Below are 14,920 nucleotides of genomic sequence, written 5' to 3' on the forward strand. Positions count from 1 at the left end.
AAAAAAAAAATTCCGGTCTAAAATGACCGAACAATACCAGAGTGTTAAATACATGTGTGACGTTTTTTAAACATTACATGTGTGTGTGTGTGTGTGTGTGAGAGAGAGAGAGAGAGCATCCAGCTGATATCACATTTCTCTTGTGTTGTCCTACAGAACAGCATCGGTTTGTAAACATCCGGGTCACAGTAACACACACGCACGCATAGCTTATAGGTAAGCCTACACAGAATGTAACATAATAAAATATAATATAAAAAAATGCATCCGTTTACATAACAACATGCGATTTTATTATGGGATGTACGTTACAGTCTCTTTAAATATCCTGAAGCATGACGTCAGATATTTTGACAGGACGACGGAGAAACCGGATCCGCCGCTGACAACAAGAACAAACACAAAGATGTCTCGAGGAACGCCGAGTCCCGGTCGGTGAGATGCCGGTAACGGAGCGGAGAGGATGCGGTGCGTGCTCGAGCTGCTGGCGCGTGCTCGAGCTGCTGGCGCGTGCTGCTGCTCACCGCGTCTGCGCTCGTGCTGCTGGCGGAGAGAGCGGCGCGTGAGTGACCGTACACCGCATCACAGGTGCATCTCATGCACCCCGTTTAGCACATTAGGACGAGCGTTACCCGATTTATATTTAGCAGACGCTTTTATCCAAAGCGGCTTACAAATGAGGATTATATACCATGATATTTACACAGTACTCCAAGATACTTCAAAGAATACAATAGTACCACTATTGTCAATCCATACTACGTCCAAAACATGATATTGCTACTGTACATGTCTATAAATATCATGATGTAACCATGGAACCTGTTCAAAAACATGGTAAAACCATGGTACTTTTTGATACTTTTTTTTTTTTTTTTTTAGTTATAGCTGTGATTGCATGTTAAATTATACCACGGATGTCCTCTGGTTTACATGATGTATCTGTGGGTGGACGAGTAATACTTAAACAGAAAAAATACCATGGTAGTACAATGGATTTTTTTTTTAAATATACCATGGTAGTACCATGGTATTTTTGGGAGCACCATGTAAATACCCTGACACCTGATTTTAGAAGAATAAAATTTTGTAAAATATATCATTTAATTGAAATTTATATTAATTTATATATTTATTTATATTTAATGTATATAATTTATAATTCATTTATAAAATGTATTTAAAAATTATAATTTTATTATTGTTTTTGTTTTTATTATTATTACATTAACATTTATACATTTAGCAGACACTTTTATCCAAAGCAACTTACAATTGAGGAATTCAACAACGATTCATTCATAATTAGAGGTCGACCGATATGGGTTTATATATTTAGAAACCAGGGCAGCCGATGGCTGATATATGATGGCGATTTTTTTGGCCGATTTTCTTTTTCTTTTTTTTTCCCTTCATCTCATAAAAGTCAGCGCTCGTTTCTTCAAGGAAGTATAAGCCTTTTGGAAAATCTATTTGTGGCGGTCTGTCTGTTGTGATGAGCTGCCACAAATAACTCAATGTATGGGAAACACTGGACACTTCTATAAGTCAAATGGCCAAGTGATACCAAAAATAAGAGTTCACACATATTACACTGCCTGCTGCTCATAACTGCTTAAGAGTGTGCTGGCCACGAGCGATGACATCGTGGAGGCTATTGTCGGACCCACACACACATTTCATGAGGAAAGTTATCGTGCACGTTATAATCAGCCCAGAAGTTTCGTCTGAATTGCATATGTTTCTACTTTCACATGCAAATGACTTGCACTTATGAATATGATAACTTTCCGGCATCAATTCTAGTAGGGTAAAACGTAATTACGCTTTCGAAACGGTCTGTTTTGCCCTGCCATCATTAGCTGAAGCTGTGTGTGAACAAGAAGCGGCTGCAGAGTGTGAGTTGCTCCGTCTCACGCAGCCAGACGCAGTGTTGCCAGATTGGATGGACGATTTCCAGCCCAAAAGCTCCCAAAAACCCGCCCAAAACTTTAACTGTCAAAATAATGTGATAGAACATGTAAATCAAGGTTGTCGATAAGGGCCATTTTTAACTCCTTAAAACAAAATAATGTCGACAAAATAATATAAATATAATAATTTCGCAGGTAAACGGATCAACTCGGTGCAAATAGCCTACATTAAAGAGAATTAGGCTACCGAACATGAATAAAATATGCAAGCAGACAGTGTCAAAACGGCAATCAAGAAATTACTGATACCCTCGAAACAACACGTGCATGATTTTCAATGTCAGCAGTCAGAATAATCAAATTTAAATGCAAAAAGTGCCCAATAAGTGATAGGAAAAAACGTAATTATCAGGTATTTCACACTCGTTCATGCAAAACTGTGTCATTCATTGATACATACTGAATTGTAATCCGACAATTAAAAAAAAATAACAACAACAATAATGCGCTTACCTTCGTGTCGCTCTATAATTTTACACAGAACTAGAGGAAGCCTCTTGTTAAGTTGTAGAACATAATACAGAACTCTGCACAGTCCAAACTAATCAAGTCTAGCATTTTTCAAGGATTTATCAATCTGGACCGTTTAAAAGATAAAAGACAGGATCGTATAAACCGACATATTTAGTTTCGGTTTTGATTAATTAATTCAAATGTGCTCTGATTTCGGAGTTGCAGTGATAGAGCCTTCGTGTCATCTCACTCCACAATAATTAACGTTTTTAGACTTGAGTCACTCTCCCACTTTTTAACTTATATTTAGGCATTGTGATTACTTGAGATACGTTATAACTTATCACGCTAAAAACTTGTCACTCGTGAATCATAACGTCTGTCTGCCTCGTGATAAGTGCGTCTGTCAACGTTTACATCAGCACCAGCAGAGGGAGATTCTCCTCCGGCGTTCCGCAACAACGCTTAGCTGCCCGCAGATGCGCCTGCCTATAAATCGGCCTAATTTGCAGCACAAATTAAAAAATGCCAAAAATCTAGATCTCTATTCATAATACGTAATAAAAGTTTCAGACATTGTTTAGATTAGTACAAGTACAAGTACTAGATAGGGGGGATTAAGGAAGGAGAAAGCAAAGTTCTTGTTGTTTTTTTAGGATGCACTCAAATGTTGATGAAAGAGATCACTTGAAAATTGTCAGGGATTCAGCATTCCGGATGGGGGTGGGAAGATCATTCCTCCAGCACGGAACAGCGAATGAAAATGTTCTGGGAAGTGATTTTATGCCTCTCTGTGATTGTACCACGAGGCATCGCTCACTTGTAGATCTCAGCCGCAACCGGTAGCCATTGCAGGGAGATAAAGAGAGGTGTGATGTGAGCCCTTTTTGGCTCGTTGTCATGCTGCTGCATTCTGAATCATTTGAAGAGGTTTGATTGTGCATGATGGAAGTCCAGAAGAGCACTGCAGTAGTCCAGCCTAGAAATGACAAGGGCCTGGACAAGAAGTTGTGCAGCATGCTCCGTTAGAAAGGGCCTGATCTTTCTGATGTTGTGCAGTGCAAACCTGCAAGATCGAGCAGTCTTTGCAATGTGGCCTTTGAAAGCCATCTGGTCATCAAAACTTGTTGTAGCTGGATGGTGAAATCATGCTGTAGAGTCTGAGAGGCAGGGAAGACGAGAAGCTCAGTCTTTGCCAGGTTAAGCTGTAGGTGATGTTCTTTCATCCATGCCGAGATGTTCACCAGGCAGCCTGGGATCCGTGCAGCTATCGTTGGATCATCTGTTTGAAATGAAAGATAGAGCTGTGTGTCATCAGCATAGGAATGGTAGGAGAAACCATGTGCCTATATGATGGATCCCAGTGATGTGAAGAGGAGGGGTCCAAGAACTGATCCCTGAGGAACCCCAGTGGCCAGTTGATGTGATTTGGAACCCTCTCCTCCCCAAGCCACCCTGAAGGACCTACATTTGAGATAGGATTCAAACCAGCGAAGTGGAATCCCTGTGATGCCCAGTGATGAGAGGGTGATGAACAGAAGGATCTGATGATTCGCAGTGTCAAAAGCTGCAGATAGATCCAGCAAAATGTTATAATTATAATTTAATCTGGAAAATATTTACACATTGGGTGTTTTATTTCCTATCCACTATTAGAGTATTGTTAGTTGTATAAACCTGAACAGAAACTTAAAAGGTATTTGAAATGCACTTTTCAAAATAAATATCGTTCCAAAGCAGGTTTAGAGATTTAGAGATCATTGAAAACATCTGATCTAGCAACGCTTTACTGTCAGAAATGACAGATTACAGAATTGTTTTCATCATATAACATTTTAACCTGGATTTACTGTGATATAATCTCATCCCATTTCACTACTCTTTTGTTATGTCAAATATTGTAGAGATAATCTCATACAACACAAAAACATACTGAAGTACACAGATGGAGTTTGATGATGACACATGTTTTCTGTGTTGTTCATCAGTGGTCTGCTGTGTGGGCTTCTACCTGTGGCAGGGGGAGCTGTGTTTGGCCGGACTGACCTTTGCCCTCTTGTTGCCGGGGTCACTGGTGCAGGTGTTGAGTTTCAGGTGGTACAGGGCCGACGGAGATAAACGGACATGCTACAATTTCATCATACACACACTTCACCTGGGCATCTTCAAAAGGTGTGTGTGTGTGTTTGTGCATCTGTTTAAAGAAATAATTCCTTCAGAAATTACAATTCTGTTTATTTACTCCAGGGGTTTCCAAAATCTTTTTCACTGCCGAAACCTTTAGATATAAAATATTTACCCCCTGAGAATTTAAGTTAGTATGTCAATAATTTAATGATACATGCGCATGTTCACAGATCTCTGATGTTGGTTAATGGTCACATGACATGCTAGTAAACAGATAATGGGGGGAAAAAATAGCTGAAAATGCACTCACCCCAGACCATTTAGAGATGAAGATAAGTTTGTTTTTTTCATAGAAACAGATTTACATAAATTTAGCATTACATAACATGCTCACCAATGGATGCTCTGCAGTGAATGGGTGCCGTCAGAATGAGAGTCCAAACAGCTGATAAAAACATCAGGATAATCCACAAGCAATCCAGACCTCTCCAGTCCATCAATTAATGCCTTGTGAAGTGAAAAGATGCATGTTTGTAAGAAAGAAATCCATCATTAAGGTGTTTTTATCTTCAAACAGTTGCTTTCTCTATTCATAATATTGCTTTCTTCAGTGGAAAAACTCATCTTGTCTGAACCAGGAGAGAAATATGCACAGATCAAGCACTGTTTACAAGTGAAAACAGTCCAAAACAGTTTCTAAAACAAATATGTCAGTGGATTTTGATGTGAGAGGACAACAGGTGATGGACTTTTACACTGGAGGAAGCATTATAATGGATTGTGGACTTGTATTTTGGTCCAGAAGTGACAGTTTTAAGTACAAATTCCTTGATGATGGATTTGTTTCTTAGAAACATGCAGCTTTTCACTTCACAAGACATTAACTGATGGACTGGAGTGGTGTGGATTACTTGTGGATCATTGTGATGTTTTTATCAGCTGTTTGGACTCTCATTCTGACGGCACCCATTCACTGCAGAGCATCCATTGCTGAGCAACTGATGTAATGCTACATTTCTCCAAATCTGCTCCAATGAAGAAACAAACTCATCTACATCTTGAATGGCTGGAGGGTAAGTAAATATTCAGCTGATTTTCAGTTTTGGGTGAACTATTCCTTTAACTTTTAATCAGCTCACAAATCTTCTGCAGTTCTCTCACAAATTATATTGCATGAGTTTCATTGTAATGTGTGTGTTGTGTGTTAGGTTTTGGGACTGCAGTGTGTGTGAATGGACATCTCAGGGCTCTTCGCAGTCGCATGCGCAGGAGGTGATGCAGAATGCAGACCTGTCTGCTTTGCGTCTGCTGGAGGTTTTGCTGATGACTCTACCACAGACACTCCTGCAGACGTACGCTCTCAGCATTACCGACTACGGACTCTCATCTCCAGGTCAGTCTTGAGATAGAAACCTGTTTGAAAACAGTCATTGTTTATGCAATTCCATTTGGTGATGGAAATGGTTCATAAATTTATACTGCAGAACATTGATGCTGTAGATAAAAACTTTGCACTCTTCATGTATGTGTTTTTGCAGTTGCTCTGTGTGATGCGGTGTGTTTGCTGTCGCTGTCCTGGGCGCTGGTGCTCTACAGCCGGGCCTGTTGTTTGATCCGTCCCGGGCATTTGCAAATGCCACCGGCGGCGCTCCTGTGTCAGCTGCTGTGGAGAATGGGCATGTTAGCCGCCCGCTTCACCAGCCTCGCCCTGTTCACCCGCACCTTCGGCTGCTGGGTCATCGGGGTCATAGGTGAGTCTGAGCCACATCAACTCCAGGAGAATGAAGATTTTAGATGTGCATGCTCAGGTTTTGTTTGTAAATTACCAATAGTTAGAGTTAGAGTTATACTTTATTGTCCTTTACAGGAAATTTGTCTTTGACTCAAAAGCTGCAGTAGTACATAACAACCACGCACAATAACAACAACAACATTATTAAGAAAAAAAATAATTGTTTAGAAAAAAAGACATTTATAATGTTACAAAAGATTTCAGTTAAATGCTGTATAATTTGAACTTTCTATTCATCCAAGAATCTTGAGAGAAAAAAAAAAAGATGTATCACGGGTTTCCACAAAATATTAAGCAGCAAAACTGTTTTCAACATTGGTAATAATAAGACATTTTTCATGAGCACCAAATTCAGCTTTACCATCACAGGAATAAATTACATTTGAAAGTATAATGAAATAGAAAACAGTTACTTTAACTGTAAAAATGCTTCAAGATATTAATGTTTTTGTGATCATATAAATGCAGCCTTGATGAGCAAAAGAGACTTACCGACCCCAAACCTTTGAACAGTAGTGTATGATTTCATGCTAAAATCAAAAGAAAAAAAATTGCACCAAAAATTTTGCACTAAAAATATATATAAAAAAAAACAAGTATTTTGCAAAAATTAAATTAAGTCTAAATTTCTTTTCTTTCTTTTTTTTTTTTTTTGCATTGCATTATTTTACTGACTATTAAGTGCAATTTCCTCAAAAATATACAACCTGTGAACAGCTTCTATAGCATAATGTTCTATAGCATAATGTTAGTTGACAGTTGACACACACAATAATAATAATATTATGGCCTCATCTCTCAGTTTGTATAAAATATGTCTCTTAATCATTGTGTGTCTCATTTTCTCCCAGCGTCTCATTGGTTGATGGCTGCGCTGTGGTTGGTCTCGCAGCAGACTGACATATATGTGGGTCAGTGGTCATGGCGTGTGTTTAACATCATTCTGGGAGGCGTGCATCTGTTCCTGTTTCTCAACGTGAAGAACGGCCCGTCCCGCTTCCGGATGGTGGGATTCTACACGGTACAAACACACACAATCTCCTGTCTTTATAACAGCATATATTTGTAGAATATCTTTGCTTATAATGTTTAGGTCTGTATCATTTACTGTTTTTCTAGACTGTTTACACCATTAAAAACACTTTGTCATATTGTCATATAGCCTATATATAACTTCAATTTTTTGTAGAATATGAATATGCACAATATATATATATATCAGAATATGGATTTAAAGGAATAGTTCATGCAGAATGTGATGGAGCTATTCTTTTAAGCGATCAAATTAAAGCTGCGTTGTTCTCTGCTGTGTAGGTGATGCTGCTGGAAAATGCTACACTGCTATTGGCTGCATCTGACATCCTGACTGATGCATCATGGGATAGGCTGACCGTCCCCACTGCTGTGCTGTGCAGCTTTCTGCTCGGTGAGAGTTTGTGTGTGCGAGTGCATTATAGGAAGGAAGACAGATCTCGATTAGAAAGGTGTCAAATTATGAAAAATAATGAGACACCCATTAAAGCAATGAAACGGTTTTGTATTTTTATACCCATTAATGGTTAAAGTGTAGTTTTCATTTTTTTGCTTTGGGTTCATTTGCATAGAAATTAAATATGTTGAGGGGAAAATACTTTAATTTAATAAAAAAAAAAAACGGGATGTTTAACTTGGTAAATCTTTATGTGTGTAAAATAACCGGTATGATGCAAAAGTAAAAAATGCTCTTTTATATTAATACATTGGTATGACCTTTCAGAAATCATTCTAATATGCTGATTTGTTGAATGTTGAAAACAGCTTTTCTGCCTAATATTTTTGTGGAAACTGATGCTTTTTTTTTTTTAGGATTCTTTGATAAATACAAAGTTTAAAAGAACAGCATTTATTTGAAATAGAAGTCATTTGTAACATTATAAATATCTTTTTAATTTGATCAAATTAATGTGTCCTTGTGTTCTTAAAAAAAAACTGAAAGACCCCAAACGTCGTAGTGTTTAAATAAACATATATAACATGCACTTTTAGCATTATTATCCACTCGCTAAATGTTTTTTGTTATGCAGTTGTTTGGATCTATTCAGCAAGACCTTTGAAACTATATTACATAAAAATATTCCTGTCTCTGAAAGATTCACGAAAATTATAAGTAGTTTCACTGCAGTAAAATAAATGGATGAAAACATAAAATTATTATGTAATTAAAATGACAAAAATTATTAAATTATAATAATGCTTATATATATTATAATAATTATTATAAAAAAAAATAAAAATAAAAAATTAATTACACAGGCAATTCTTGAAAACGCTGATCCAAGTGATTGATTTCTAACATGTGCACTTCAAAATACAAATTTGGTTGCTATAGATGCATAACTTCCCTCCTCCAGTAACATTTGCATTTGAGCTTTTTCAGTTAAATTAAATGAATTGCTCTCTATCTCTCTCAGGTTTGACGTCCCTGATGTTGTACTATCGTTTCCTGCATCCCAAATCTACTGAAATCTCTCTGGGTTTAGGTCAGCGTGCGCACATGGGTCGTGAATGTCTTCAGCAGGGCGATTCGTCCTTTTCTCTGGGGGACAAAAGTCTTCCTCCGGCCCCTCTTCCCATCCTCTTCCCGTCCTCTCATCCTTCCTTCTCCCTCTCTGGGATTCCCAGCTCTCTGCTGGAGCATCCCGGGAGCTGCGGCGTGAAGCCGGACGGAGAGTGTCGCCACCATCACTGGCTGCTCATCCGTCTCGCCCTGAAAACCGGTGACCCGGTTAAGATCAACAGGGCGTATGGGGCGGGTGGCGTGTCTGGGATACTGGTGGTGGATCGGAAGGGAGAGATCATAGAGGACGGGTGCGTGTCCACCTCGGAAAGCCGGGACAATACGATAGTGCCGCTGTCCGACGGCAGGGACGAGTTTGAGAGCGTGAGTGAAGCCAGAGAGGAAGAGGAAGCGGATGACAGTCTCGAAATGGAGAGCCCATTAGAGTCGCCTGAGTCCGAGTGCAAGTGGAGCTCGCCGGAGGGAAAATCTGTTTTCCCCACTGAATCCAGCTCCACTTTATACTTCAGCGCCGACCCACAATCTGAGACGCCCTTCGGTTTCGGCTCTGGAACCGGCCTGGAAACTCTTGACGAGTTGAGCCCCATTTCCACAGACGGCGGGCTGCACAGGGATCTCGCCTGTGGGCTTCTGGAACGAGCGGGACCCTGCTACACATCTGCGCCCGGACTGAATGGACAAGGGCTTCCGGAGGGTTCTGGAACACACCTCAGAGGCCCCCGCAGGCAGGTAGTTCTGTCCCGCAGGGGTCCGGAAGAGGACGGCGGGTTTTTAACAGCAAATGAACTGCAGCTTTAAATGGCATTCACACCGACAGCGGTTTCCAGCGTGAACGTTTCCAGACAATATAAGCAGCACTGTTGCAATGTGGGCGTGTCTTTAATGTCATGCAAATGAGCTTCAATGGCAGCTACCAATGAGAGTGAAGATGATCCATGTGAAGCAAGATGGAGAAGCAGTTAATGGTGTTGTGAGCATTTCACTGTGTTGTGTAATTTGTCTTTGCCCACATTCAGGGATGTAATTTAAAAAAAAATATTTGTGGAAAACGTCAGAAATTGTCGGCAATGAGTTTCATTCATGCAAAAATACTTATTCATCTAGTTCATGATGTGATGCAATTTCAAGACTGCTTCCCTTCCAGAATGTGAATTTTTAGTGGCAGCAAAACACATTATGCACACACACGCACACATATATATATAAAATACACTACTCTTCAAAAGTTTGGGGTTGGTCTTTTCTGAAACAATTCTCTTCTGCTCACAATTTATTTGATCAAAAATACAGTAAAAACAGTAATATTGTGAAATATTATTACAGTTTATTTATTTATAATATATGTTAAAATGTAATTTATTCCTGTGATGTAAAGCTGAATTTTCAGCATCATTACTCCAGTCTTCAGTGTCACATGATCCTTCAGAAATCATTCTAATATGCTGATTTGCTGCTCGAGAAACATTTCTGATTATTATCAATGTTGAAAACAGGGCTTTACTATTTTTTTTTTCTTTTTTGTGGAAACTGTGATACATTTTTTAGGATTCTTTGATGAATAGAAAGTTAAGAAGAACAGCATTTATTTAAAATAGAAATCTTTTGTAACATTATAAAGGTCTTTACTGTCACTTTTGATCAATTTAATTGTCGTGCTGAATAACAGTATACTTCGTACTGACTCCAAAATCATACTGACTCCAAACTTTGATATATATCTATATATATATATATATACAGTATACATATACAGTATATACAGGTGCATCTCAATAAATTAGAATGTCGTGGAAAAGTTCATTTATTTCAGTAATTCAACTCAAATTGTGAAACTCGTGTATTAAATAAATTCAATGCACACACACTGACTTAGTTTAAGTCTTTGGTTCTTTTAATTGTGATGATTTTGGCTCACATTTAACAAAAACCCACCAATTAACTATCTCAACAAATTAGAATACTTATTAAGACCAATAAAAAAAACATTTTTAGCCTTCTGGAAAGTATGTTCATTTACGTACATGTACTCAATACTTGGTAGGGGATCCTTTTGCTTTAATTACTGCCTCAACTCGGCATGGCATGGAGGTGATCAGTTTGTGGCACTACTAAGGTGGTATGGAAGCCCAGGTTTCTTTGACAGTGGCCTTCAGCTCATCTGCATTTTTTGGTCTCTTGTTTCTCATTTTCCTCTTGACAATACCCCATAGATTCTCTATGGGGTTCAGGTCTGGTGAGTTTGCTGGCCAGTCAAGCACACCAACACCATGGTCATTTAACCAACTTTTGGTGCTTTTGGCAGTGTGAGCAGGTGCCAAATCCTGCTGGAAAATAAAATCAGCATCTTCAAAAAGCTGGTCAGCAGAAGGAAGCATGAAGTGCTCCAAAATTTCTTGGTAACACACACACACACACACACACACACATACATATACATACATACAGCTGCTTCCTGACTGTCAGTGTGAACGGGGCATTCATTTATAAAATAAAATACAATATACAAGCAAAAAATACAAGCAGCTGAAACTTGAACCTGGATATGATTTTAAGACATTAGAATAGAGTACAATATTTAAACAAACTGTATGAAGGAACACATTTTTTTTTGAATGTTTACAATTCTGTTTCTGTTTTTAGTTCTCTCACTGTCTCTCTGTTTATGTTCAGAATGGAATACTGCACAGTATATACTTTCTACTTTTTAATAAGTATGTGAAATAGTATGAAGTGAGCAACGATAAATAAGTTACAGTATCACATGACCTCATCACATCGCATGTTAAGTTAACCAAGCGGCATCTAGTTATCATCTAAGAAATAAGAATGGTTATTTTTACAGTTTTAATCCAGTTATCTGACAAAATGGTTGTCAGTCCAAACAAATTAGTCAAAGAGGAGATAAAAAGGTCATGTGTGTATTTCATGCATATAGAAAATTTGCATACTTTGTACTGTGTAGTCTACTGCAGGTATGGAAGTAAGCCATTCTGAACATAACCAATAAAAATCCACATGCTGTTGGTTTGAGCCGAAAGCACAATCTTCCTGTGAGCTGCAGGTGTTCAGTGTAAGTCATATCCTCTCAGACTGTGATGTAAATCCACTCTTCTGAAGGGCTGTGGTCTGGATTATCAGTTTTTGGCATATAGTGCCTGATACCGACATAAATAAAAACAAAACTCATCTTAGAACATGATCGGACTCTGAATATGTAGATTAGCGGATAATTAATAAGGGTTTTGTAATGGCAGATTGCTCCACTTCCTTGCATAAGAATATTTGCTCTCTGATCTTTTCTGCTGGTACTTCAGTCATTTGTATCTTGGATATTTCTCACTTTGTCTTATCCACAAATCTTTGGTTTTGCCTTTCAAAGGATCGGTCATTTTTGTTTATAGTTTTTCACAATTTTGTACTTTTCAGGTTTCAAAAACTAACCCTACGGTAATATCAATTATTTCCCCTGGGCATTTAAAGTGTTGCAATTGCACCCTAATTTGAAATGTTATTTATTTATGTATGTATGTATTTATTTATTTATATATTTATTTTTATTTAATTTAAAAGTATATATATATATATATATATTTTTTTTTTTTTCATTAATTTTTTATTTTATTATTCATTGATTTGTTGATGAATTTATCAAGCTGATGCATGGTGCTACTGTAACATAACTGTTTTTAGTTTGAGCTCATCTTTAAAATTCTGTATAAATGACATCTAAAAAAAAACTTATGAAAGATAAAGATGTTGTATATTCGATGCATTTGCCTTGGACAGGGGCTCAAGGGCCATACAATGTTTCAGGGGTATTTTTCACTGTTTGAAGTGCTCACTGTGTGTGTGTGTGTGTGTTTTCCATTGTTTTCATGAAGGCATTTTGAGAGTGTGTGTACTATCTAATAATTATTTGCATGCATCTGAAAGATGTCTCTGCTTAAACAGTAGTGCAGGGTTGTGTCCATTAACAGGTCAATATTTGCAACAATTTCAACTCAAATTCAGCCATAAGATTATAGAGATTTGCAGATAATGTGAATGAAAGTTTGTTTGGTTTTCCTGGATGTGGATTGTTTGCTCTTCTGGTGAATTCCATTTAGCCATTAAATGAACTTCACAGGAATCAAGAAATTGTTTTAATATGCCTCTCACATATGTCTCCACTTGTGAAATGTCATCAAGCTCATTTTTATCTGTGCTGTGCACAGAAGAAATAGCCATCATAAATAGTGTTGCAGGAAATTGCTGAATATACCAAACATATATACATTACACAGTGGAAACAATGATTAATAGAATGAAGTATCAGATTAAACAGCAAAGGGAAGGCACTGAACTAATAACAATGAAAATTAATTGCTACACACAATCTACAGTATAACAGGCACGATGTTTTGTGGAATGGTAGCGAAATAACGCAGATACGTTAGGCTATTAAAGGTTTTATTTTCATTATTCAGCTGTAAATTAATCCAAACAGCTTCTATAGCGGCACATAGTCTTTGCTGTGCTGTCACGTGGTACGTGTTACTTTTCTCAGCGCTGGTCAGTATAGACCAACCACAGTCGTTTGCGATTAGGAAATTTATGTTTTAAATTTTTTATTAATTAACGTGTCATTTAATTATTATAATATAATAATAATATTAAATTAAATAGCTTGTTATGTATTGCCCGATTTCATTTAATAGCGTGTAATTTTAAGCTATTTTTATACTATTGTGAAAATGAATGGCAATGCACGACTACATTTACTGTTCAGTAAATTTTATTATGATAATATAATAATAATAATAATAAAATTATTATTATGTTTGGAATGTAAAATAATTTGTGGAAAAAAAAGAAAACAAAAGAAATTCCTACATTTTTACCCACACGAGTCATTCCTAGCTTCTTACTGCGCATGCGCTCTAAATTCAGTTCGTTGCTAAAGCGCGCATGCGCAGTGCGTTTGCTGAAGTTTGGAGTGATTCGTGGAAGTTTTAGATTTGGAGGAAAAGCAGCGCTACTGAAAATCGCTAACTTATAAAATGGCTTTTCGCAGGAGAAACAAGAGTTATCCTTTCTTCAGCCAAGAGTTTCTCATTCAGAATCACGCGGACATTGTGTTTAGTTTGGTGATTTTCATTTTGATTGGACTTATGTTTGAGGTGAGTTAAAAAGTTTGGGATTCTCGTTTTTTCTTGTCTGTGTCTCCGCCAGCTGTTTTTCTGTCTGTCTGTCTGTCTCTCTCTCTCTCTCTCTTTCTGTCTTCTGACTGTTACATCGAAATTAAACGTGCAACTTTAAAAACAGTCCGACATCTGACAGACTCCACTTTTATTCGAATGTGTAAAGCCTTTGAAATCATCATCTACTCAAAAGTAAGTTCAGACACACAGTTTATGCATTTCATCTACATTAAAAGTATGTATTAAACACCACTCTTGTTGAGTTCAGTGCATTAAAAGAAATTCATATTTCACGACTTTATTCAAAGCATTGTCACCTGGGCCCAGATGTCTGAGTTTGAAGATACGTAAAGTTCGTAAAGCATATAATGTGTAATTTGTCAAATATAAACACAAAACAAGGTGTTATGGTGGTGAATGTGAGTTTCGTGATGTTGTTCGTGTTTCTTCTGAAGTGCCACGTCAAATCTCTCGCACGCTCCCAAGTTTGATTGACATTCCTGAAGAATCCAGTTTGAAAAACACTTCACGTGCATCATTATCTGTCGCTTATAATTCAGTGATCAAAAGCTGAAAATGTGCATTTAAAGTTTCTAGACAAACAGTCTTCCCGGGTTTGTCGTATTAGCCTGTTGAACGCTAGCAAACTTTCAGAAACACTGAATAAAACTCTTCGATTTCATGTCATGCATCTCTTCTGTCATGCACGCATCTTATCTGTGTTCAGATGGGTTTCCCCTTCACATCTGCTGTTTCACACACCTGCTGCTCTCAACATCTGGGTTTCATTCAGACGCTTCTGTGAGCATGACTTTAAGAAGCACATCAGTGGAAAGTC

At 37.7% G+C, this 14,920-nt stretch overlaps 2 protein-coding genes across 2 annotated transcripts in view; both read left to right on the forward strand.

Annotated features, from left to right (window-relative positions):
* The first annotated feature begins 4,289 nt into the window (after positions 1 to 4,289).
* LOC107719374 (XK-related protein 5-like) lies at positions 4,290 to 10,090 on the forward strand. The gene is made up of 6 exons (XM_016526784.1): positions 4,290 to 4,598; positions 5,762 to 5,946; positions 6,092 to 6,304; positions 7,197 to 7,366; positions 7,660 to 7,771; positions 8,796 to 10,090. The coding sequence occupies exons 1-6, from the start codon at positions 4,372 to 4,374 to the stop codon at positions 9,698 to 9,700; spliced, it is 1,812 nt and encodes a 603-aa protein (XP_016382270.1). The 5' UTR covers positions 4,290 to 4,371; the 3' UTR covers positions 9,701 to 10,090.
* A 3,744-nt stretch (positions 10,091 to 13,834) lies between these two features.
* LOC107719406 (translocating chain-associated membrane protein 2-like) overlaps positions 13,835 to 14,920 on the forward strand; it is a 9,476-nt gene continuing 8,390 nt past the window's right edge. Inside the window, exon 1 of the mRNA XM_016526819.1 lies at positions 13,835 to 14,061. Within this exon, the coding sequence (XP_016382305.1) occupies positions 13,942 to 14,061 (120 nt within the window). The 5' untranslated portion in view covers positions 13,835 to 13,941. The remainder of the gene's footprint in view (positions 14,062 to 14,920) is intronic.

The sequence above is a fragment of the Sinocyclocheilus rhinocerous genome, unplaced genomic scaffold, assembly GCF_001515625.1.
Source record: "Sinocyclocheilus rhinocerous isolate Xijiao unplaced genomic scaffold, SAMN03320098_v1.1 scaffold303, whole genome shotgun sequence".
NCBI classification, from domain to species: Eukaryota; Metazoa; Chordata; class Actinopteri; order Cypriniformes; family Cyprinidae; genus Sinocyclocheilus; species Sinocyclocheilus rhinocerous.

Bases quoted from the DNA above. Each gene is read 5' to 3' on its own strand.
- LOC107719374 (XM_016526784.1), top strand. From the start codon at position 4,372: ATGGAGTTTGATGATGACACATGTTTTCTGTGTTGTTCATCAGTGGTC. The intron at 5,947-6,091 runs GTCAGTCTTGAG...GTGTTTTTGCAG, and splicing joins CTACGGACTCTCATCTCCAG to TTGCTCTGTGTGATGCGGTG. The intron at 7,367-7,659 runs GTACAAACACAC...TCTGCTGTGTAG, and splicing joins GGATGGTGGGATTCTACACG to GTGATGCTGCTGGAAAATGC.